This window comes from Meleagris gallopavo, chromosome 2, assembly GCF_000146605.3.
Source record: "Meleagris gallopavo isolate NT-WF06-2002-E0010 breed Aviagen turkey brand Nicholas breeding stock chromosome 2, Turkey_5.1, whole genome shotgun sequence".
Lineage (NCBI taxonomy): Eukaryota > Metazoa > Chordata > Aves > Galliformes > Phasianidae > Meleagris > Meleagris gallopavo.
This window is the reverse complement of record NC_015012.2, coordinates 3,843,579-3,869,852: the sequence shown is the minus strand read 5'-3', so window position 1 is coordinate 3,869,852 and position 26,274 is coordinate 3,843,579. Positions and strand designations below refer to the sequence as shown.

General features: G+C 44.8%; 1 protein-coding gene across 1 annotated transcript in view; it reads right to left on the bottom strand.

Moving 5' to 3' along the window:
* Window positions 1–26,274, bottom strand: part of SLC24A3 (solute carrier family 24 member 3) — a 130,426-nt gene that overhangs the window by 14,902 nt on the left and 89,250 nt on the right. The window contains exons 5-11 of the mRNA XM_031552668.1: window positions 25,829–25,903; window positions 21,664–21,748; window positions 19,449–19,552; window positions 7,244–7,318; window positions 3,451–3,476; window positions 2,839–2,892; window positions 1,610–1,755 (exon numbers count right to left, since the gene is read on the bottom strand). Coding sequence (XP_031408528.1) covers window positions 1,610–1,755; window positions 2,839–2,892; window positions 3,451–3,476; window positions 7,244–7,318; window positions 19,449–19,552; window positions 21,664–21,748; window positions 25,829–25,903 — 565 coding nt within the window. The remainder of the gene's footprint in view (window positions 1–1,609; window positions 1,756–2,838; window positions 2,893–3,450; window positions 3,477–7,243; window positions 7,319–19,448; window positions 19,553–21,663; window positions 21,749–25,828; window positions 25,904–26,274) is intronic.

Here is a 26,274-nt window from a genome sequence, read left to right as displayed (position 1 = left end):
CGACCAATACGGTATCTCCATTCATTCCCACTGATAGCAATGAAATCTGTTCTGCACAGTTTATTGTAGGCCTCTGTTAAACGGATCACTGCTTCAACAATGGTTACTACTGAGGTGAAGAAGTTGCTGCAATAAGGAAGTATTAATTCCACTATTATAATTTGCACTTGTGTGAGGATATTGGCCTCATCCACCATCACCTCTGTGGGATGGGCCAAGAGTCCTTGGACTGAGAAAGCAGAGGCAGGATTGGGACACAGCAGCAGGGAAACCCAAGATCTTTCCCAGCACAACTGCGCTCAGCACTGGCATCGTCATCATTCCTAGTCCTACAGCAGAGCACCTACTCAGGCACTTTCTTTTTTCTGAGGATGCTTCTATGGTTTGGGATAGATGTGTGGATCACAAAAATCAAGAAGGCCAGATAGCTTTCCCTGGTGACTTTTTCACATTAGCATGTGCTGTGTACCACCGAAACCCTTCTGCTTTCTTCTTTGTGGTCCTCAGTTCAGAAAAGTGGAAGCTTGGAAAGCAAATGTAATTACTGGATGCCCTCAGCACTCTGACCAGTTGAAATCAGGGCTGTTTTTGACCAGTGCTGCTGCTGGTGGTGCACCCAGCAGCACTACTCACCCATCTGAGCCTGCAGAGGCCAAGTAAACATAGGAACAATCTGCAAGAAGATGAAGCAATCCTTTGGGCTTCCTTCCTCAGCCAGTTTAAGAAACCACAAGGGTTCAAGACCAAAATGTATCAGTCTGAGCAGTGTCATGCAAAGAGGCATTCTGGTGCAATTTAAACCAAATCCTACAATCAGAAATGCCTCATTTGTGTGCAGTCCTGGGGACACTGGGTAAACCTGACTTTATGCTTTTGTTTTCCCAGCCTAGTTGCACTGGTGCAGTGTGGTTATCTTGCCAGCACAGTTCCACTGTTGAGATTCCAAGGCTACAGAGAGCTGTTCCAGTAACAGCAGCTTCCCCAAACCACAGCACACCATGCTCAGAAAAGCTTTCCCTCTGCTCAGCAACAGGGCAGTAATGTGATAGCAGGCATCTGGTAGACTCAAAGGGTCTGATGTCAGCAAGAAAAAACATCCACATTTCATGTTCAGTTGCTTACTATATATATACTAAATCTTTCAATCACTTTTGTAGGAAAACAGCTGGTTTCGTTTGTCCTTTATGGAGTCAAGCAGAAGAAAAAGGGCAGCTTGTCTGCACACAGAGGCCAGGGCTGCTTTAAATAAAACACAACTCCTTCTCCAGTTTAAAGCAGTGGTTTGGGGAGTCTCTTATTGCTGAGGATAGGTGCATAATAATTCAACATTTACTACACGTGCTCGTTGCCTGCTGCAAAGACAAAGCAAGATCTGTTACGCTCTGTGTATGCAGTTTAATTTGTGCTCACCACTGCGCACACACACACAGCTCAGTGCAGCTGAGCTATGGAAGCAACGATTTTTTTTAAGCTAAGGAAATGTAAGTGGGGCTTAAGGAGCACCTCCCTGCCTATGTCAGCGCTGAGCAGACGTACCCAGCCCACGGTGCAGGGCGGGCAGACAAACTTGTAAACATTCAGAACGATGCAAGCAAGCAGGGTGACTTACTGGAACAGTTACCTTTCTTTAGTAACACCACTGTGGCATCGCAGTTGCTGTTATCATCCATTTCCGTGTTATTTGCCAATCCATTCACCATGTTTGCAGCGTTTTTTGTCTTCCTTTCCAAGCAGTGTTGTATGGTAGAGTTGTACCTGCAGAAATAAAAGGAATTCTAGGTGTACCTTTGCTGCTTCTACATGGATTTCTTGATAGAACCTTTCCTGCATTCAGCTCCTGGCTTTAAGGACATCGAGGATAGATAGCATGCTCAGCTCCCACCAAACTGCACGCAGTGCAATGCCTCTGTTCCCAGAAGGCTTGGAAACATGTGAGAAACCAATCATGAACAGAGCACACGTTTGTTTATCTACATGTAAGTAATATTCCCATAGCAAATAATGCTTACTCATCATTGTGCAAATTTATTTATTATCTGCAGTCACTCCTGAGTATGAGTGCAATTTTGCCTGTGAAAGCCAACCAGAGAAACGTGAGACCATGTGCTAAGTTCTGGCCTCGACTTTGAAAAGAATTACATATAAAATAAATATATTTGCTTCTTATCTTATTTTGAGTAACCAGGAACTGACACAGACATGAGCTCAGGATCTCACCACGAGACTCAAAGGGAAGGACGGACCATTGTGAGCACGTGGCTGAGGCCCCTATAACCACACCAACAGCCAGGAGGTCAGAAACATCTGTTCAAACTACAGCATCCCTTTAAGAAAACAAATCCACTCTGGATTGAAACAGCACAGCTACCTGTTTTGTTGGCCAGAGTTGCAAGTGTGAACCTGCCCTCCATATTAAAGTTTCTAATTACTAGAAGTAAGAGGAATTCTGACTTGTATTCCCAAGCCTGTTTTGCTGCTCTCACTGAGAATTGCTCTCCTAATATTTACTCTGTTCATCATTTCAAAACAAACTTCTACTCTTACTTGTTGAGAAAAGACCACTGGTGTGCTTGGTGGCTGGTAGGTTTTGTTTAATGTTCCAGCTTAAATCCGGGTTTCTTTTCCACTGGCTTTTAGAAACAGGGCAGGAGGAGGGGAATCAAACAGCAGAACAGACCAGCTCCTCCAGCATCATCTGGTATGAAGGAAGCTATGCAGCTCAGATGCTCATGAAATCAGTGCTGATTGTGCTGCAGTTCTACTATGGGTCTCAGAGCAAGGAATAACGAAACACAATGGGGTTTTGTGCCCACAAAAAGGTAGAGAGGTATCTCTTACTTCATGATAACGATGTAGATGGCATACATCAGCACCAAGACCAAGGACTCCCACCTGCAAACAGAAGGAACACAAAGCGCATCAGAGCAGGACCTGGTGCTGAGCTCCTGCTGCCTGCTATGTACTAAAATTCATGGGTTATGTTCTCATTTGGGATTTTGGCACCTTGCACTAACCATGCCAAACCTCACTCCTGGCAGCTCAACGCTCAGCTTCCTCATCGATGGGTTTGAGTGGGGCACGGTCAAATATAATTGGGTCTCAAGTCAATTTCAGTTAAAAACAAAACAAAATGAAAACGAGCCATTGCAAAACCCAGCGTTTCAGAAATCCTCTGAAATTAAACATAAATCCCCCATTAAGAAAGAGTTTAAAAAAACACACAACCCAAGCAACCTGACTCCCCCTAGTGCTTGTGATCCAAATAATGCTGGCTGAGGGAAAACAAAGCTACCACTGTCACTCTCCAAGCTCTACGACGTGCTGAAAACACAACGATCTCAGCAAAACTTTTGATTCTGAAACCCTTTCTCTTCCCATGAACCCTGTGTACGGCAGCTTTTGTGGTGTAAACAGGAAAAATGAACAAGAAATACAGCCAGATTCACTTACCAGGAAACCTTTTCGTCGTAAATAAACTGTGGAGGAAAGATTAAAAAAGAAGCATGTTAAACAAGGAATGCATGAGAGCATGCACCAAGGCTGCCAACAGCCAACCCCCCCAGCAGGTGACAGAGGGGACAGAGCAACCTAGGGCAATGGCATTAGGCTCTCTTCTGTTTCCCTAGGAACTTTTCAGCTCTCACATTTCTCCCACTTAGAAAAGCAGAGCAGCATTCCTCCCTAAAGCCCACAGGGTCCTGTGGAACAGGCGCTGAGCTGAAGAGGTGACAGGGCAAACAGGTGAGCTGGAGGAGCTGCACCAGCTGGTCTCAGCAGAGATACTGCCATCCCTCTGTGCTGCCCTTCAGCAGCAGCTGGGCTGTAGGTATGCAGATTTACAGCCACTTCCACACCTGGTGTCAATGACAGGTGCTCCAACAACACTGAAAACCAGCCCCAGGGCACGACTTCTTTAAGAGCTAAGCTTGAAACTCTTAACAAGCACTGTTAGAACCCTGTCAGTACATCTGAAGGTTTCCCCATGATGCTGTGCTCCTTGGGAAGGAGTGATGTCTTTCTCCTGCACGTGTAAGACGCCGTGTGTTGGGGAACACCAACGCTGTGCCATGGAAGTGAAGGGGTTCACACCCATCTATCTATCCAGCCCTGGCTTTTGGGGTTTGAAGAGGCAGCTGTTAGGAGGTCACCAGCAGATGGCCGTCATGTTCCACCGCTGAATTCACCAGCACCAGCAGATGCTGGAAGCAGGGGGGACTGCTGTGATGGCCTTGCTGGCAGCATCCCTTACTCTGCTTCTCTTTCCACCTCCAGTGGGCCTCTGTGTGAGCTCTGCTCTAGCTGCTAGTCCCAGAGCTGGGGATGCTGAGCCTGGCTCGTGCTTCAGCCACGGTGGGAAGGGCAGGGCTGGAAAGGATGCTCACGAGCGGTCCAGGGGCCTCACAGCCCTAGGCTGCATCCAGTGGACCAGGTGCCAGCTGGCGAGGCTCTTGCTGGTCACTTGGTCCTTCCCAGCACCTTCACCTGCTTTCAGCTCAGTGCTGTACGAAGGAGTGGAAGTGCTGTGTATGCCACTAGGAAAACACACCCAGAGAAGTGGTGGAGAAAACCAAGGGAAAGGAAATGGGCTTTAGAAATTACAACAAAACGCTTCCCTGAAGCTAAAGAGCCTGTAAATAGCAACTTGTGTTTGATAGAGCAGCAAACAATAGCTGTATTTGTTACTGGAAGAGCACATGACAGCAAGACATTATGCATGCTATAAGTCACAGACCCAGTCATGATGATCTAATCTGACAACAGCTATTTTAGGTTGCACTGTGTTGGTGTGGCAGGGCACGAAAGCTTGTGCATTGACCTTTGTGATTAAAAATAGCACCCATCCCACTTCTTTCACTAATGACAATGACCGCGTCCCTTCGAGTTAGGAAACACTGGGATCTTTTTTCTTTCAAGAGAAATAAGGAGTAACAGTTCTTGCCAAGCTTTAAAAGAAGACCAGCTTTGTAATATAATTTTAAGGTGAAAAACATAATCATATAGCTAAATCAACACGAGGTAAGAGTGATAAAGAAAGTTGGCCCACTTCTAACTGCTGTGATGTGGAGTTCACTCACTCTTATCAGCTGGCACGGAGCACCAAAGAGGTGAGTCTGTTGCTTTGCTATTTCTTACTGCAGCACTGCGAATCCTTTGCTGGTTGAAATGAAGGAGATAAACTCGCATGGATTTACCCGGCAGAATTTTAAGCTGTTGCATTTCAGTGTTGGCAGGAATGTATTTCTCTCTTCTCAGGTATATTTATGATTAGCAAAGGCACCTGTGGAGTGTAGCTCATATGAGAGCACCACAAGCTGCTCTTCAAAATAACATAAGCTCAATCTTCTACAAAGCAATATTATCCTTCAAGAAAGATGATTATATTCTGGCTGCAGCAGAGTCTCAATGCCCCAGCACGGCAAATTATCCCTATATAGCGAAGTGCTTAAATGCTTTCTAAAATGTAAGGCCCATACAAGTCAAACAAATGAGAAAACAGAGTGCAAGTTGTGCTGTGCTCTGCACAGAGCCAGCAGCATGCCTGCCAGTGGAGAGATGGGGGCTGGAGAGGCAGAATCCAAATATCAACGTGCTGACATCTCCTTTTGATTCTACCTTAGAAGGAGATAAAGGATTCGAGCCACTGTAAAGCCTGGGGTCCTTAGCTAAATGATGGAGAGAGAATTCTTAAAGTGAAGCAGTGTTTGGACTCTGAAAGGAGAATCCTCATTTGCCATCGTCTGAGGAGCAATAGGACAGAGTTGCTAAATCACTCGGGAGCTAAATCACTTAAAATGTTCTCTCTTCTTCTAATTTATCTCTGTTTTTCTCTAACAGGTGTTTAAAAGGCCTGTGCAGTGATTGCTGTGGAGTAATGCTGAAGAAATGGGGGCCACATCTCCCAAGCCACAATTGGCCATGAAGTGCTTTGACATCCACAGTTCACAGTTCTGACAATGCCTCCAAGCCCTACTCTGGCTGCACGAAAGACCTTGAACCTCTTCAGGTCTAAAAAAGTTACAGTTCTCTGATATTATGGGGTACAGTTCCAAAAGAAAAGGATTTCTGCAGTTTTGTAATGCCTGTATGAAACACCCAATCCAAACATGTGGCCAAACAGCAGGCAACTGCCCACATCTGTGCTTTCCTTGGTGTAAACTAAGGGAATCATATCATAGAATCATAGAGTGGCCTGGGTTCTATGGAAGAGGACCACAATGCTCATCTAGTTCCAACCCCCTGCTGTGTGCAGGGTCACCAACCAGCAGACCAGGCTGCCCAGAGCCACATCCAGCCTGGCCTTGAATGCCTCCAGGGATGGGGCATCCACAGCCTCCTTGGGCAACCTATTCCAGTGCCTCACCACCCTCTGTGTGAAAAAATTCCTCCTAATATCTAACCTAAACCTCTCCTGTCTCAGTTTAAGACCATTCCCTCTTGTCCTATCACTATCTACCCAACACCTGCTAGATGTCTTTACGCTCATGCAGTGTTATCTATTACAATTAGTGGATGTGGTGGAGTTCATTACTCAGAAAGAGTTTTTGCTATGATGCTACTTGTCAAGCAAAAAGAAAAGTTTTTAGTTTTGCAGCTCATTACTAATAGTTAAGCAGCTTTAATTCTAGCAGCAGCATTGATGCACGCATTAGATAGAAGACCTTGCTGAACAAAAGCACAAAGAGCTTAAGGCAAACCCTCTGTGCGAGGTTAGAGACACAGGCCTTTGTGCACAATATGCACATGGCATACGGACATTTGATGAGCAAAGGCAAAACAAAGCACACCATGTCTAAGGAAAGCTGCATAAACTTCAGAAATGCAAGTGTTCATCTTCTGACTCCATGTTCCTTTCTTCTTGTTTACACATGGGAATTAGCCTCACAAAATCTCTTCCTTTCTTGGGGAATGTACAGTCCTAGACTATATGCCCAAGCAAAAAAAAAAAATATATATATATATACATGAAAAAAAATATATATATACATGAACTAGTAACTGTTACCAGGAAAGACAATTTTTGCATACCCTGACCTTGATATTTCTTCATCTCTTACCCTTTGGCCATGCTTTTCTACAGAACCACGGAGACCACACATTCATTTTTCCGTAGACAGAAAAACCATATGGCTCCTGGAGTGAGAACCTTAGCTACAAAACTTTGGTTTCTTAGTGAGATCCCTCTACAGCAGACATGTGGGCTCCCACAGAAGAATAATATGTACAACAGCCTTTGGAAACTTACCACAATGAGTGCAACAACAGACAGTGTATAGTAGATTGAATCTCTCAAGAGACTCCATGATGACAGTGCAACAACCTGGGAAAAGAGGCAAAGAGAGGACGTCAGGCAGGCCCAGATGTAAGCCACAGAAAGGCAGATGATGGGGGCTAATTTACACCATTTTGAATTGACCTCTGAATTTATCAGTGTTTTTCCTGACCACATCCTCCAGTCACGCTCGTGCATGGAAATTAACCAAACAAACAGCAAGTTCATTCTCCTTTCTGTCTTATTTCAGAGTGTATCAATATATAGTTTCCCAGATTTCTCTGCTTATTACAATACTGTAACTGTCCTGACAGCTTGCAAAACAAATACCATAAAAAGATATTGACCGTCACGCTTTAAAATCTCTATGGCCTCTTAACACTAATGTGGATGCAATTTATGTCCAGTGTATGTCCTGTGTAAAGTCTTTATGGAAACACTGACATGTAAGAAAAAGATACCCCCAAAACAATAAAAAAACAAAACAAAACCCTTTGAAGTCCTTGAGTCAGATTAGATTTACACCAGCTGACAACATGTATCTATGTGTGTAAGGATAGATGAATGGAGATGCTTTATGATGGAAATTTCCAAATGTAGAAACTGGAGTTAGGTTCATAATTGCGTTCAGAGACCTTTAATTAAATCTTATGGATAGTGAACTCCTTCCTTTTGATTGAGCACTGCACTGAGCACTGCTAGATAGTTTATAAAATAACTTGAGATTATTCCAGTCACCTTTTACAGCACTATTTAAGGTCCTATGATCCTTTCTGAGCACAGATGATGCCTTCTTCCTAGGGAAATTTCCTCCAACACCTGAGTGAACACATTAACAGCCAGGCCTTCAAATACAGCTATCCAGCAGGGATCTAGTGCACAAAGGTCATAGACCAGGACAGCACGGAATCACAGACTCCTGCCCTGATTTCAGGTTGAAGCGAAGGCAATATGCTCTTGCCTGGGACTCCTACAAACTGCTCACGTGCCACAGACATCCTAGTAGCTATCCCTCATGTGTAAATATGGGCAATAAAAGCCCAGGTCTCCCGAGAGGGTCAAGTCATTGAAGTGAAGTCTTCGAGCCATTTGATCATCGGGAAGAAGTTGACAGAGGGAAGCCTTGCACATGAAGTAACCACGTACCGAGGCTAAAAGGAGCTAATTAGCACTGAGGGAAACGGCAGCACTTTCAGCTCACTGTCTGGAATTTTGTAGTCTCGTAACTGTCAAGACCTTGAAGGCACAAGTCGTGCTATTCAGTCTTGCAGCAGCCAAAGGCTGCATGTAAATCTCAATGCACTGCGACCCTCCTAAATCACCATTAAGCAGATCACAACTAAGGCAGAAAGGAAATCAGGGAAGCAATCAGCTTGGGTAAAAACATAATGAAATTTAAGAGTTGGAATCAGCAACAGTAGAAGCCAGAGGAAAGGGGAGCCAAGCACCAAGAGAAAGCTGTAGAAAAACACTGATCGTTTCCTCCATTCAAAGGAAGCACACGAAATCCAGCCCCTAGACACGAGCCCAGGAGCCCTCACTTAACTACAGCACTGGGGACTAAATCTGGCCTCTCCAGAGCAGAAAGGAAGAGCTCTTCCATGTGAGATGCAGTGTGAGCAACTCCCCATGACCAGAAAAGGGAAAGGCCCTATAGCACACACTCACCTGCACACTGCACTGGTGTTCCTATAGGTAAAACATGTCCCAGATTTAGAAACTGGGTTTCTCGCTATTAACTCTCACCCTGCAAACCGCTATGTGTAACATTTACTGCACAGAACATTAATTTCCCTTTTTGAAGAAAGAGCAGGGTGCCCAGAGCCTCAGTGGCAACGTATCCCAAGCTGGGGCTTCACCATTCACCCTGTATAAAATTGACCCTTCTCCTCTGCTCTTCCAAATTATTTCTCTCCTCCTAACTGTGCAGATGCCCCTCTGCCAGCATCTTCCATCCAGAAGAGACACGGCGACAGAGGCCATCGAGTTGGCTGTTTAAAGGCTATGTGCCTCTTCTCCCCATTGCCCACAGCAGACAAGGAGTGCTGCCTTTCCTTTGCTGTAAGCAGTGTGCTGTCTTTCTTTGCACTGTGGCTTATTGCAAACATCCGCAGATCATGCAGGTCTTTTTTTTTTTAATATTTTAAATTAGATGTTTCAAATCAGACTTTTCATTTCAAGTAAGCTGGTGAAGATGAATCTCAATCCCAATCGCAGTCACACGGGTACCAGTGGGAGCATTACAAAAGTCAGTTCTGAGGGTTTCATAAAAACCCGCTAACCTGATGGCAATGCAGGAGAGTGTATACTCTTTTCATACAGAGGACCAGCCTGTTTTCCAGCTTTGTGGAGGAGATGCAGAGCTCACGTACAAACTGCTGATAGCACTCCCATGGGTAGGTGTGCTTGCTTTCTCTTTTCCTCCCAGAGGAGGGACTCGCAGCACTGCTGTGCCCTTCCTCCTCCATGCAGTACCACAAAATACATTGCTTTTGCCTGTTTCCCTCCTGCCCCTCACACTGAAATTGCTCCAAAAGTCAGGGCTTCCCAATCAGTTCAAAGCAGGACAATGTGGGCAAGGTACCTGCCAGAATAAACAGCCTTACCTGGCAATGCAGGTAAGAACAGGCTAAGAAAGCAGGCAGCAAACACCAGCCCAGTACTTGACAAGCCATTCAAAGGAGCTGCAGAATCTGTGGGAAGCAACCAACCAAGTTGCTCCACGGCACGGTTAAACTTCCTGTTTACGCAGAAGGGTAACACCACAAAAGCAGTTACAAACCCACATCATTTCATCATGCAAAAGCCTTTGCACTGCCTCCCATCCTGAAATCTGCCTTTGTGCTACTGTGAACAAACTCAGAAATTACTGTCAGCACTTCCCATGTCTCTTTTCCCCGTATCTACAATCAGCACAACCAACTCTTGGTTTGTTAGCCACAGGAACTCAACAGCAGTAGCCTAGGCATGATATTCAGCTGGAACAAAACATTTGTTGCAGTAACATAATTCCTGTGGGTCTTTCTGGAAGAGAATTACCTTCAGTCCCCTGTGAAATCCCCATCTCATAAGGGGCTTCTTCGTCAGTAATTGCACAAGCAATAATAGTGTCATTAGCACTTGCTCTACGAGAATATAAATGGAAGATGTTTATTAGAAATAAATATCATTATTAGATCTGAATGGCCTTATGGAAATCCAATCCATCATGCTGAAATCGCAGCTGCAAAAATTAAAATAATCTCCACCACTCAACCCCCGCTTTCTCCACCAGGTACTTGTGAGAGAAAGAAATGATGTGGTAAGACACAGCAAACCTGCCCACAAGGACGTATCCTTGTATGCCACACTGTTATGCTATGGATTGGACTTGCTACATTTGCAAAATTCTAGTTATGTGCCATCCTATGTCATCTGTGTCAGTTCTGGGTGGAAATAAGAAAATCTGCTCCATCATGTTCAGGAAAAATGTAGTAGGTTCAATTGCATCTTACAGATAAATACAGACTAAGGTTCATTCAAATCTCACAAAAGTCACAGCAATTAAGGAGATATTCTTACAATTCCTACAAACAGGCACTTAAAAATTATGGAGCTTTTCTGGAAACTGGACAAACTTCTGGGGCAGTTTCTTGAACCTTTGCTTTGTTATGTACATCAGCAGCAATGACACAAAGCTGCTGTGTGCCATTGAGGTGGTTTCTCTCCCACAGGCAGCTCGACTGATAGAGCTGAGCATCACTGCCTATCTCTGGTGAATCTGTCAAAGTCCTCAACCTCTGGGACAGCCTTGTGAGGCTTCATCTCCCAGGTACATTTCCCTTGACAAAGCACGGCTTTCCACTTTGCCATTTATTACTTTAGGATGTCCCTGCTTGGCTCCAGTAATTGCAGAGATCCCGCCACCTGCCTGTTCACCACCACTGCTCACAGTATCAATGAAGCATCCTATATTAATGTGAGACAGTGGCACTGCCTCATCTGTACTCCTCTTTATATTATGCTATGCAACTGTAACTTCCAGCAAGGAGTCACTCGAGAGCCTCCATGCATTTCTTGGGAGGCACATCCCTACGTGTTAAGACTGAAGAGGAGGGCCAGTCTGGAAAGGAAGGTGTTTGCTTGGGACTGAACAATTCCTTGTCTTGCCCCAAGCCCTATGGTCTAAGCTCAGGTGAACTGAGCAAGCAATATCCCTTCTTTGTATAGGGCATAAAGGAACATTTTTACCCAGCAGCAGCAGCACCAGAGAACAAACATGCATGGGACTGAACGAGACTGCAGGCCTCAATTTCAACAGCATCATTCCCACAGCAAAACGTGAGTTGAGCCTGAGCCAAAGGGCACTGAGCTCTATTGAAAACCCTATGGATTAGGTATAGGTTTATGGTACAGGGCACTGAGCCCTTTGAAAACTCTATTCCCTGGACTTGGGGTTGGTGCTCTGCAGGCAGGTCCTCCTGCATGAAGACAGCCCTCAGCAATGGGAATGCTACGGATTACGTCTGTGGCTCCAAGGCTGCAGACTGTGTGCACTTCGAAAGGTCACAACCAAAAATAAGATGAGAAATAGCAACTCTGTGTTTAACATTCTGCACACACTTGCTCTCAATCTTGATCTTAAACGTATCAGTCTTAGAGCAATCGCAATGAAGATACAAGGCAGGAAGGAATTTCGTAAGATAATTACTACCATCTTCCAGCAGAGCTTGTAACTGCCTAACCATCAGGACCTGCAAGTTAATTTTCACATAACTTGCCTTATTTTGGGAATTATGTCCCACTTGCAATGAGCAATCAGTCGATCAGAAGCTTATAATCATTAGCTGCAAAACAAACAGCAAACATCAAGTTCCCTCCAGCCAGACACAAACAGTCAGTGAGTCAGGCACACTTATTCCCTCTTTCCGGAAGGAAAAAGAAACATGGGTGAGAGCAGGGTCTGAACATCTTCAGATGCTTTGCAGGGAGCTGGGGCCAGAGCTGCAGAGGCACGAGGCACCGCAGCAAAGGGAAGGCGTTCTGTGCTGGACTGCCCCATTTGGCAGGTGAAGGGAAGGTGAGCAGGCAGAGATGCTCCTTTCTATACTCTACCATGATATCTCCCAATGTCCCAGGGCAGCCTGAGTATCCATCTGAACCCCCTGACCATAACCTCTACCAAATACCTCCTGACAAGGAACCCAAGTCCCACAGTGTAGCATTTGGGCTTGCTTGGGGTTTTGACCAATACTAAACTCTCCCAGCTGAACTTCAGCAAAACAAAATACAAGCAACTGCCAGGCCAACAAAAAACCCAACCAGACCTTAAAAATGCATGTTTCTAAGCCAGTAATTGCTGGTCTGCTCTGATCTACCAGACTCACTGCAAGGAAAGCTCCTTCCAATCACCAGGTCCCTAATTTTACTGCTGGTTAGCTGTTCTCTCCAGAGTTCAACCATCACCACAGCTCCTGATTCACACACTGTGGACCAACTCAATCTACTCTCATTATTTCATCAAGAATATTTGCTTTCTTAAACAGCTCTTGATATTTTCATTACCGTGGCAGCAATCTGTCTCTGTGATACTCTCAGAATGGAAACAGTGGACAAGCTCCAAATCTCTGGACAAAACCAAAAATATTTCCTGGCCCTATTGGTATTTGTAATCATCCCTGAGCAGCATGGTTTTTTAGCTGGATTTCTACAGAGTCAAGGCTGCCAACTCTGTGGCTCCTTCAGTTCAGATTCAGGAGACAGGCCCCCCAACATCTAGGTTCGTGTGCCTCTCCCCACAGAAATGATGCAAGCAGCTTCAAGGCACATTGCTAAACCAGCACCCAGTGCAAGAACACTGATTCCTTGCTTTGGGAAACAGAATTACAGAATCATTAAGGTTGGAAAGACCTCTAAGATCACCAAGCCTAACCCCAACATACCTCCACCGTGCCCACTGCCCACGTCCCTCAGTGCCACATCCCCACGGCTCTGGGACACCTCCAGGTGACCCCACCACTCCCTGGGCAGCTGTGGCAATGCAGAATCACTTCTGGAGAAGGAATTGTTCCTAACCCAAATCTCTCCTGGCACAACGTGCGGCCATCCCCTCTCGTCCTATCACTAGTTACCCAGGGGAAGAGGCCAATACCCACTTAAAATAGTTACTTTTGGAATGACCAAGTCCTTTCAGTGTCATCAGACCTTTTCAAAAGGACACCAAAAAGAGTCATTCACCAAACTCAAGATGAAGCACAGCTTGAAGTCCATACTGCATTGTGGAAGACAAGACATGACCCACTCAGAGAATAGGACAAGGGGCCTTCCTCAGTGTTTTCTGGGTAGCAAACAAAGTATTTGCTTGGACAGCAGACAGAAATTTATTTTAAAATCACAAGTCCCCAGTCCCCAAGAAAACTGTTTGCATTCAAGGGGGAGCTGAAATGGCATCTAATCTGCTTGATCTCTGAGAGTTGGTCTGCTATCCACCAGTGCCAAACATCCCAGCAGGAAAACCCCAGGGAAAAGGAGCACTGTGCTGCATTTCCAGTGGGTGAGCATCCTCCTTGATTGCTCCTTCAGGGAGAAACACTGATTATGTACAGATAAGGATGCAAGAGGCAGATGAATCTGTTCAGCTGCCCATTAGCTTCTGCTGCTGGCCCAGCTGCTTGACTCTGAGCTAGGGCTTTACCAGGACATTCAGAAAGGCTTCAGCCTCTGAACTGCCCGAATGCAGCCTATGATGTTCATCAACGGCCTGAGTTTCTGCAGGGCAAAGGGAATGGCACTGCCTGCTCCCTCTCCCTGCTCTCCTCATGCTCGGGGTGTCACAGACACGTGACCATGCTCACAGCTGTGCTCCTGTTAGGAATGCACACCTCATCTGTTTTATTGCTGGGTTTCTTCTTTGTTTTCCATTGTGCAACAGGTGTACATCAGTGAAAAAGCAGGCCCACCAAAAACCACTGCCTGCACAGAATACTGTCATGTCCTACACTACAAAAGCAACACAGAGAGCCAACACTGTTGGCACGAAGCTCTTGTTAAACTACTGCTTCACAAGTTAAAATGTTTTCTGCCACAGACCAAAGAAGAATTAAAAAAAAAAACCAACACCAAAAACCATTCAGGTTCCCCCCTACCAAAACTCCGCTGCAATCCACAAGTAAAAATAACCTCATGAATGCAATCTTCAAACTGAAGGTCAGTAATGACTCCAGTCCAAATTACTTGTTGTCTGCGAAATTAAAGCTTAAAAGATTAAGATGCATGCAAGCCAACTGTACGACACAACTAGGTTAGGAATAGATTACAAATGTCCCAAACTTTTCAATAAACAGTGTTCTACCTGGTTATTAAAACTCTGTTCATAGTTTCCTCTACTCGGCTCTTCACTGTAACATTTCCCTCCTAGGTGTATTTTCACACCCTGCACAAAGCTGAGGGCACACCAGCCGATGATTCCTGCATGCCTGCCTCCCCACCCTACCACCCACCATGGATTACCATGAAGCATCACTCAATCTCTGTTTGAAGGGCTGCATTTGGTAGCACTGCATCTCTCGTAGCATTCTTTTACTTTCCTGTAACCTTTCTCTGACAATGAAAAGCAGATAAAACACAGCAGCTAAGTCGTGTTTGAGACACATGACTTAGTTGTACAGACAATAGAGAGTATGCATTAGTGTCACAGATAAATGAAGAAACAACTGCAGAGACATCCATCCCACAGTCAGCATTTGGGGAAACGAGGACTGTTCTGTAAGTACTTCCATACACTAAAACCTTCTACAGCTCAAAATTTACAGCTATTGTGATTAGGCAGATCTTCCTCTGTGTGCACATGTAAGATAGAATCAGAACATTACATTAGGATCCAAAAGAAAAGCTTCCAAGTCTCACTGTCACAGTCAAATAGGCTGCACTCAGCCGTCCGCATGGGTAAACTTCACCTTGTTGGGATAAATTTGGTCAGAGACTTCAAAATTAACCACAGGTTGAGTTTCTCAGCTTCCAGAGGCTCAGGTGAAGATACTGTCGAAGAGATTGAATTTATGAGTATGCCTGCTAGTTCAGAAAACCCAGCCTTTGCCTGCCATTTAGTTTGGCCATCCAAAACCAGAGGCAGCTTCAATCAGTTGTCACTTTTTGAAAATGAATCCTTATGTGCCAACCTCACGTGATTTCATCGCTCATGTCAGTGAGAACAGAAAAACCCCTCCAGTCCAGAGTTCTCACTGGTCATCTGCAAAGTCTCATCAACACTAAATGGAAGAGAAAAGCAACTCACTTTCAGGTTACAGAAGCACACCGTCCTATTCTCAGTAGCAAGCAATGACACAAATCCTTTTGATATAATTTAGAGCCACCTTAGTTTTGAAATGAGTAAGTCATGAGCCCATTCTTATGGTGTCTCTGACTTCTACTGGATTTGAAACTTTTTCACGTTTTCTGTACCACTTAAAAACAAACAAGGGAGACCAGGAGAGTTGTAATACTCAACACTAACAGCATTATCTTCACAGTTGCTTGCAGCAATTTTGCTTGCATATATTAATACATTCTTAGAGTTTGCAACAGAACATTTCAGCTCTGGGCTGGCACAAGACAGGCACGTGGTTAATCTCCCCGGTCTGTTGACACTATTCAAACCAATCTAATTTCCAGCCCAGCTCTGCCCATTCTGTCTGTGTCACAAAGAAAATAGGAGCACAATAGCGCAATAAAGCTGATTTTTGTCTACATCAACTGCTTTTTAGCATAAGAGCAGCTCTTCAGGAGACTTACAACGCTCCCACAGCTATTTGGAAGCCCTAAAACGAGGCATAGCAGCAGACGGTATAAACAAGTTGAGTGGTTTTCAGACATCCATCCTGCAAGCAGCTCAGCATGTGGAAATGAGTTTGGCTGCAACTGCTTGCAGGACTGGGGCTCTAGCTACCAAGTTGATAGATTCCTTAAAATTTCCAAATTAAAAGCATAAAGAAACAAAGTGGAAGCTTTTCTAATTGCTGCTTTGCTCAATGGCTTCTGGCAGCCTGCTCCCATGCTATTCCAGAGCAACTCCTGAGGATGCAGCGGTTCTCCCCGCTCTCCTCTTTTCCCTTTGTGCTGCATCAGCTCCCAGCAGCAGCACCCTCTCACATGAGTTCTGGCCGTGATCTCCACTGGCCTTAGCATCCCCCTCCAGAGTGGGATGCCTACCTGAAAGACAGAGGAGAAAAGCAACACAGGAGTGTGCTGGATGCAGCACAGCCTGGGGCACACTGGGGCCTGGAGCTAGGGCAGCGTGGGCACTGGGCAGGAGAAGGCCTTCCCTTCTAGACCCACCGTGCTGGATGAGGGAGCCTTGCTATCAGCCTTTAAGGAACTTCAGAGAGACATGTCCTGGAAGGAGAGCGCTTTGCTAGGTGTTCCAAGCTTCTTGGGGCATCTGCTTCTCTACTCGGAGATGAAAAATGTTCACGTGACAAAAATGTAAACTAAAGGAGTAATGGGAGCAGCACTTGGAGCCGGAAGGAGATGTGCCTGTAGGTCTTTTCCAACCTTGGTGCTTCTGTGTGCTCCGAACAAAGAAGGTGCCATAGGATGCTGTGTGTCAGGAACAAAAACAGGCCCGTGCCAGCTCTAATTGGCACCTAAAATGACAAGCTCGTCCTTTTGTCTTTAGTCTCTCTGAACTTTGTTTTCCTATCTTTAAAACACTCCTTCATCTCACAGAGATTTGGGGAAAATTAATTAATCGTTCACCAACTGCTTAGATACAACAGCAATGACATCGGCAGAAGTTCAAGAGGAAATTAATAATTCTGCCTCTGGAACAGGGTTTGAATAGAGCCTGGTAAATAAGGCAGAAGGGCACACACTGAACAATGAACAGAAAACAAAATAATGAATAGCTGCTCATTAAGTGAGTAAAGTCCATTCTGAGCTCCGAAGGAGGCAGGGACCCAATGGAGAAACCAGCATGTGCTCATGTAATTAAAGACCATAATCATGCATGCACGGCGGGGGGGGGCAAATGAAGGTTGTGCAAAGAACCTTAAAGCTGTTATTTTATAACTTTTCAGTGTTTGACTTTCAACCTTAATAATGCTCTTATAATGCATTTTTTCGGTGCGTAGTGTCATATAGAGAGAGGTGTGGGCATTGTGCTTTCCTCTCCAGTTCCAGCAGTGGGAAGTCTATGCTGATTTGTTCTGGGAAGTGTGCAGTTACTAGGCATTAAAGGCTTAGAAAAATAACCAGAGTTGGTGTTCAAAAAAATGTATACCTATTTCTTGAGAGTGTGGGTTTTTGTGTTTAAAGATGGTTCTCTGGCCCATGGGCACTACAGCAATCCCAAGCACCCACTCCTCTGCAATTCCTCATGCAAACTGGCACCAGGATCATCTCGAAACTGTCCCCCCACCTGGTGAGATCCTACATGTAAGAACACTAGTGGAACCAGGGAAGACAAAATCAGGACAAACCAGGCCTGATCACAGTTGTCTGCTTGACAAAAAGACTCACAGACTGTGCTTAGGATGACCTAGGGCAGCCAGTCCTTTCCTGTTCTTCCGAAAGCTGTCATGCCTGGAAAGCTGAAGGCATTTACCAGAACATTTTGGCTGTGTTGCATCCTCCAGAAACAAACACCTCCCACCCACAAATGAAGATGACTGACACTCTTTGTCCACCCCCAAACTCCATCAAGCCTTCTCCACTGAAAGCTGTCATTTGTAGCTAGTTTATTAGCAGGCTTCAGGCTTGCAGTCAGTGATGTGGAGAGTGAAAATCAGAAGAATTAGCTTCTCTGTCATCGTGCTAAACAGTTAATCTCCTTCATTTGTTTGAAAAAAGCAACCCGAGGAGACAGTCCTACTGATTACAGGAGAAGATCTCTGGGAAACGCAGATCTGTGCCCTGGGAAAGCTTTGGTAATTAAAAACTAGCCTGAATCAATTAGCTTTTCATAGTAAGAATTGCAGGAGAACCACTAACATATTGAACAAGAGCTTGTAGCTTTCAGCTGCATGTTCCCATGCAAATCAGAGTTAGGTGTCAGAAAAGTCACTCTAGATTCTTCCCCAAACCTCCCCAAAATGAAAATGTTCATCTTCATCCTGAAAAAGTTCATGGTTAAAACAAATAAAATTGGATTATTAATGTTCTCAGGAAAGCCTAACCTCTCTGCTTGCTTTCTCACATTGACCAAGTTACAAAGGCCATTTCTTTCAAACTGTTCTTCCAGAGCTACCCTCTTGTTCTGCATTGATCCTGTTACCCTGCTTCATCTCTCTGCAAACAAGTCTGTATGGTAAGATTTCAAAGAACATCTGACAAGATCATAAAAATACTGGGTATGTTGACAAGCACTAAGGTGAATGCAGATTCAGATATTTAATTATGCAGAGTCAATCATGTCAGCAATTCAGACAGCAGCTCAGATCTCACAACTTAATTACTTTAATTTCAGATGAATAGTTTGTGTTGTCGTTTTTAGTTTGACATACTGGAAAACAGTCAGACATTATACTAGGAATGGACAGCCCTACTGTTAGCGAGGTAAAAGTCGTTGTATCCTTGGGAATATTCAAAATCTAACTGGAGAAGACCCTGAGCAACATGGTCCAACCTTGAAGTCAGCTCTGCTTTCATCTGGGGGTGGTGGAAGGCTCTTGGTTGCACTCCTCCAGAGGCCCCTTCCCACATTCTGAGAATCCAAGGATATAAATAATGAGATAATCTACAAGCCAAATCCTTCTCATTTAATTCCAAAGTCATGTCAGTCGCCAGCAATGCCCCTTGAACAAAGGCAGCATCTTTCCTAATGCTCCAGAAGTGCCATCATTATTTCGGAGGATTCTTTCACGGCTCACCAACTGGCATTCTTACCAACCAGATGCACACACGCTTCCACGCTCTTTTCCATGCACCAGAACATCACAGCACACCCTTCAATAGCTATCTAGAGGATGTGTTCAGTAACCAACTTTTATTCCTTTGACCACATACAAATCTCAGGAAGCTTAAAACACCCAAGCTCTTCTGCTTTTCATTTCAAAACATATAAGAGAAATAGAACAGGACCCTGTTAAAAAGGACAAAAAACAGGGAAGTTTGTGGCAGGGTTGCGACCTGGCAACTGGATTTCACAATAAAGCCAAGGCATGTGATGAAGCAATTATTGTTAGGAATCATTAAATGCTCTTACCTGTCCTGCAAACAGCCCACACACACCAATAATACAGAGAATGTTAAATACAGCAGAGCCTACGATGGTTCCAACGCCTACGTCTCCTTTTGTGATAAAAACACCTGAAAAACAAGTTCAAGGCAAGCTGTGTAAATTGGAAAGTACAGACTTTTTCCTCTAAAATTGCTCCATTAATGAATCTAAAGGCATACACCAGCTCGGCTGCTTTTACTCATATTTAATAGGGCAACTTGCAGAGAAAGGTACTAAGGTGATTAAAGGCAACAAAACTTTCTGTGGGGATTCAGAAGGATTGTCTAATGAAAACCAAGTATCTTGAACATTTCTAAATCACCAACCTCCTAGTCTAGCCACAGACATTATAAAGGACAGTAAGCTCCTTGAGAGCATCTCGTAGGACACAAATCTGCAGGAAACTATCTCCTCACCATTCGCTGCTCTTCCATGTATCCTCAGCCCTGCTGGCTCCACTAGGCAAGTGAGTAGATTGAGAGCTCTCAGAATGGATTTTGGGGCTCTGTTACAAGCTCGTTTCAGAGCTCTTCTGTCAGATTTGGTTTCACTTGGCCAATGAGGCTAATGGTGAAGAAGATGAACTGACAGACACATGCATCGTGGTACTGCACAAAATTCTTTCCTTAGGAAGTCAGTCTAAAAATACACTCCATCCCCTGCTAGCTGTCAGTCTGTTTAAATTCACCATTTGCTTTTAGGTTTCCAGCAGTATTTTTCTGGCTGTTGGAGTTCAGATTATTTTTTTTTCTCTACTTTTCCCTTTTCTGAGACACACATTACCCAGAAGTGTGCCCCCCTACCCCCGAGAGCCATTCAGTATCTGGTGGATTACAGCAAGTCATTAGGGCTCCTCTAAGCTGTCTGAGGGAATCTGATTTTATTTTTGCCCTGCTGCAGCTGCGCTACCTTTAACTACAATACAATCTCAGGTCTGTGGGCTTCCATTTTGTGGCTTCAAGGCCAGGCTGGATGCAGCTTTGAGCAATAGTCTGGTGGGAGATGTCCCTACCTATAGCAGGAGGGTTGGAACTAGATGATCTTAAAGGTCCTTTCCAACACAAACCACTCTATGAGTCTATGATTGTAATTTCCTAGATTTTAGGCTTCCATCACCACTCTCTGCATCACGTGCAGCTTGGTGTGAATTAATCTATGCTCTGTCTCCAACAGACACGACTGAAGTAGAAGGATCTTCTAGAGAAAGTAACTAAGCTCAGCATAATTCCATAATTTCTCTTCAGTGATGGAGAGCCCACCTTAACCTTCCATTCATTATTCTAATAATTACATACCACCAGAGATGTGGACATGTAAAACAGCAATACTATACCATATACCTGGCAGCATATATGTAGATTGTTTCACAACAGCTTTCCGACTCAAGTCCTCTCTTAGCTTGAGGCTACAGAAGGAGCACCAGCTCTCCTCATGTTTCACAGATCCAAGTACTGCTCAATCTCTGGATCACACTTTCCACACACAGAGTGCTGCGCTGGTAGCATGATGCTCTCACCACCCTGCTGCTGTGAGTAAGGGTCTCAGATCTTTTCTTTGGTTTTCCAAGAGGGAAGCATCGTTAGATGACTAACCAGAGTGGAGGTGATAACAAAAAATGTGCACAGAATGAATGGCCTGAGTTGAAAAGGACCACAATGTTCATCTAGTTTCAAACCCCCTGCTATGTACAGGGTTACCAACCAGCAGATCAGGCTGCCCAGAGCCACATTCAGCCTGGCCTTGAATGCCTCCAGGGATGGGGCATCCACAGCCTCTCTGGACATCTGAGGACAGAAACACTTTGCCTGGTGATCAATTCAGAGGCTGAAGTGCCTTAGAGCTAGTGTGGCAGATAGCACAGTAATGTGAAGAGGATGGGAGAAGAAGCCGTGTGCATATGTCTCAGTGCTCTGTACCTTGGCTGTACCATAGCAAGGTAAGGCTAACATAGTTATGATGAATTGCCTGCATTTCTGACCTTGCTTAGGCTGGTACAATCAAACCACTTCCAGTGCAGCCCTGCTGTGAGATAATTGTACTTTTTTAGTGCCCCTTCATCTAGTGAGGAATCCCCACAGTTAATCCTGTGCATGTCCATGAGGGAAGAGGCATAAATATTACAGGTGCTTAGCAATCTCATGTCAACTCTGAAAAACAGCATGGCAAAAGAGGAGGTTTCAAAGAGCAGCATGTTAGTTACCTATGACAGATGTAAACAACTCTGGAGCAGAGCTTCCAGCTGCCATGAAAGTCGCCCCAGCCACATCTTCACTAAGATGCAAGCGCTGCAGAAAAACACATCAGAGTTATTGATTATAACACCGACAGGTGTATGAAATTCAACTAGAAATGTTACAGTCTGCTCAGAGTGGGAAATTGCCAATATGCATTTAAAGGTTAAACAAAGGGAAAAAAGTCATCACAAGCATATATATATATCTATCTACACAGTGTGCAATACGTGGCTTACCTCACCTAGTCTGCCTGTTACAGGTAGGGCTGGAGCTGAGGCTTCATCCATCCCCTGACCTGCCTTGAAAATCATTTCAGCCTTGGACAGTTAATCTGTCTTCACCCTTCTTTCACTTGGATCATCGTAACAAATACCCCCAACAGCCCTCCTCTAGGAGCACGCAGGGACTGCTCCTATTTAAAACAGTGGTTTCTGGAAGGAAAACGGCCCTCTTCTCTATGAAAACTTTATTGGCATACACTGTTTTCAAAGATTTATTTGGTTAATTGCTTCCTTTATGTTTTCTTCATACCCACTGTTCCATCTGTGCAAGACACCGTTCAGCAAATGTGACAAAGCTGTTAAAACCACATGCCTTGCTGGCACCTTCCGCAGTTTAATCTGAGGAGCTAAAAAAAGCCACCCCCTGCCATACGGTCATAAACTGCTGTGTTGTTACTACACGAAGCTGCCTTGCTCACATGTGTGCGAGTCAGCAGCTGCCATTTTACAAGCGTGGGGAAGGCAGCCGACAGTGGTGGGAACATTTCCCCAGCAGAACCGAAGGTTCAAAGCAGCACAACCAACCTTGCAGGCCAGGAGAAGTCTTCCTCTCCCCTCTGTCCTTCCTAGCTGTGCAGAGTTATTCTGCAGCCTTCTCGTTATTAAAGTTTGCAGAGAGAAAAGATTGTTCCTAAAACATGCAGGAACTCCCTTTTTCCCAATTCTAACTTGATTAAAGATCCCACAAAAGATATTTCAAGTCTGTAAAAGAATTCAACTCTACCCACTCAGTGTATTCGTATAATAAAGAATTCTATGTACGTTTCAGGGACAAGGGAAAAGGAAAAGATATGCCCTAATCAAAAATGCTTTTTAAGCAGGAGGCCGATGACTGCTGTACTGCTGTAAAAGCTTGTGGAACCTGATAAAACACGGCTTTATAGAGAGTGATAATAGATAGCATCAATATAATTATAGAATAAGTTTATAGGAACAGAAGTACATCCCCAAAGGCAAGGTTCTTCTGTAGGATTCTCTGTGGGTATACAGAAACAGTCACCCCCCAGAAGTCAGTCCACAAGCAGATGGCATATTTTGAAAAGATCAGGAATCGAGAAAACCAATTGAGTTGGTTCACCAGCAGGTTCCCTTGAGGACATTTCCTAGATAATTTATTGCAATACATACGATGACTAAGCTAAGGCTGCAAAATATGGCCCGCTGTGTAAGAGTCAGAAATGTACTCTCAGGTATCTGTAGGCCGCGTTTGCAACCGACACTGTGATGTTAGTTGTGCATTGTAAATGCATTGCTAAATCAAAGAGCAACTGGACAAGCATAGGTACAAATAGTTTTAGAAAATTAGGGCATTGGTTTGGTTGTAAATACATCTGAATGAAGAAAGAACATGAATATCTATCGTAACAAGTGTTCTGGAACCGATTTTCATCTGTACACGCATATCTGGGAGCATAAATGCACCCAAGCTCAACAACCACTTTCCAAACTAATGGAGCTCAGCCAGAAAAAGGGCATTTATTTCAAAATCAGTGTATCTGATCTGTCAGCACATCCCTGTCTCCTTTCCTAATAACAGCACTCTCCCTTCCTCTCAGTCTCACGCTGGCTGTGCTCAGATTTAGCCTTAAGAGAGCTCAGAATGTCCTGCCTCGTGCTGTCATCCTTCAGTCACCTGAATATTTAGGCACTGCGATACTGGAAGCTCCTGGGGACTTTTTTTTGATGAAGAAAACCGGGCAGCACAGTAGGGTGCTGGGCTACAAATATCAGGTTAGCTTAGAGTTAGATTCCATCAGAGCTGTCAACACAGATGATTTCCCCTACCATCTCCCACGCCTTGTCCCAGGCCCAGCACAGCTGTGGTGGGTGACACTAGCAGGCAGAACAGCAGGCAGACCTCCAGCTCACACAGACATCAGCCTGGCAAGACTCAACCATGTTGTCTACAAGCAGCAAAAGTTTCCTTGCCTGAGAGAGGGCTTACAGTCACTTCATGCAGATGGTCTGTCTTCATCTTGTCTCTGTCTGAGCTGATTCAGGCTAAAACATAGTCCTTATCTTCTAAAATTTTAGCAAACCAGCCTTAGCAAAAGAAGGGCAGAGCCTCCTCCTGTTGCTGGAGATATTTAGAGCTTCTTTACAGCCGACCTAATGCTCTGCAGTGTCCTGAATGTAAGTCAAGACATAACTGCTGTCCAAAACCTAACCAGTCAAATGCAGCTCAGGATTGAGTGAGCTCAAAGCTCTCCAGCCTTGGCAGGACAGCAGGAGGGATGCGCAGCTCCCCAGTTCCATAGGTAGCAAGGGACAGGACGCAGCTCACAGGCAGCCAGCTTGGAGGTCAGTGACCCTCTCTTGCCCTGGATTTTTCACAGATGCATCTAAAGCCTTGTGCACATCAATGCAGGGGAAATCATTAAAGAGACTGGAGGCAGCCGAGGCTGTAGTGATTATGCTTAGGTCAAGTCTGTGATCTCAAGGAACACACGTGTCTGGTGAGGAGTGGAATCAGGACGTTATATGATGGTGTGATGGCATTCATGGACAAAAGAAGGGCAACTGATGTCATTTGCCTGGACTTGTACAGGACATTAACATTATCCTGCAGCATAACCATATCTCTAAATTGGAGAAAGAGGGATTTGAAAACTGGACATTCAGTAGATAAAGAACTGGTTGGATGGTTACAGCCAAAGGGTTGTGGTCAATGGCTCTACATAAAAGTTGAGTCGATGAGGAGTGGTGTCCCCCAGTGGTCCTTCTTGGGACTGGTGCTCTTCAACATCTTTATCAACAACACAGACAGTGGGATCGAGTGCACCCACAGCAAATTTGCTGATGACATCAAGCTGAGTGATGCAGTTGACAAAATGTAAGGAAGAGATGCCATCCAGAGGGACCTGGGCAGACTTAAGAAGTGGGCACATGTTCAACAAGGTTCAAAGAGGGCAAGTGCAAGGTATAGATATGTGTACAGATTGGGAGAAGAACTCATTGAGAGCAGCCTTGCAGAGAAGGACTTGGGGGCAGAGAAAAAAGCTGAACATGAGCCAGCAGTGTGCTCTTGCAGCCTGGAATGCTAATTGTACCTGGGCTGCATCAACAGAGTGGCAGCAGGGCAAGGAAAGGGATTGTCTCCCTCTGCTCTGCCCTTGCAAGAGCCCACCTGCAGTTCTATGTCCAGGCCTGAGGCCCTCAACACAAGAGGATGTGGAGCTGTTGTAGCAGATCTAGAGGAGGGACATAAAGATGCTCAAGGGCTGGAGCACCTCTCCTACGAAGACAGGTAAGACTGAGGAAGGTGGGCTTGTTCAGCCTGGAGAAGAGATGGCTCCAGGAAGACCTCAATGCGGCCTTCCAGGTCTTGAAAATTTATAATCTGGAGGGGGAGAAACTTTCTACATGGTCTAATAGCGACAGAACAAAGGGAAATGGCTTTAAACTAAAAGAGAGAAATTCATGTTAGACATTAGGAAGAAATGCTTCAATCAGAGGGCAGTGAGCCCTGGCACTGCTGCCCAGGGAGCCATGGGTGCCCCATCTCTGGAGGCTGGATGGGCCCTGGCAGCCTGAGCTGGTGAAGGCAGCCAGCTCACAACAGGGGGTTGGAAGTATATGTTCTTTAAAGTCCCTTCCAACCTAAGCCATTCTATGATTTACGAGGGAGTATCTCCAAGTTCATGCACCAGGAGAGATGCAGCCCATCTCCTGTGAGTGAGAACTATGAACCTGAGCCAACTCACACAGGCAGTGCTGAGCAACTAAACAAAAAGCATGGGGAATGCTCTAAGACAACAGTAAATACACCATCATCACATGTTGGGGCTCTCAAGGAGAGCTGCTGCTAAAGCAGCACACATTTCTAATAATACAAATCTCTAATACTTACTTCACAAATCTTTTCCAATGAAGGGACAAAGAAATCATCGCAGACAATTGCCAAAGCATAAAACATATACATGGCCTGAAAAAGAAAAAAGAGATTGTTGAGTCTGGAGACTGTCAAGCAAACTGAAGTAACTGCAGTATCCCAACTCATCTCCAAGAGTATTGGAGGTTTGTCTTGGTATATACTTAAAAGGAAATACTCTTGCAAGAAGATTTTGGGGGGCTCTGTGGGATTTAACAGAAAGATCATGACACATTTATCCAAAAGTTCTATCAAGTTCTAGGAAACTGCCAGCACTTTATCATCATTCTAATGACTTCTTTTAAAAAACAAATCTCTGGATATTGCTGAGCTGCCCTTCGCTTTCTGCTCTGATGTACAGTGTAAAGCTTTTTTATGACTGCACTTCAAGAAAGCCTGGATTCTCAAGGAGCATCTTTTGAAAT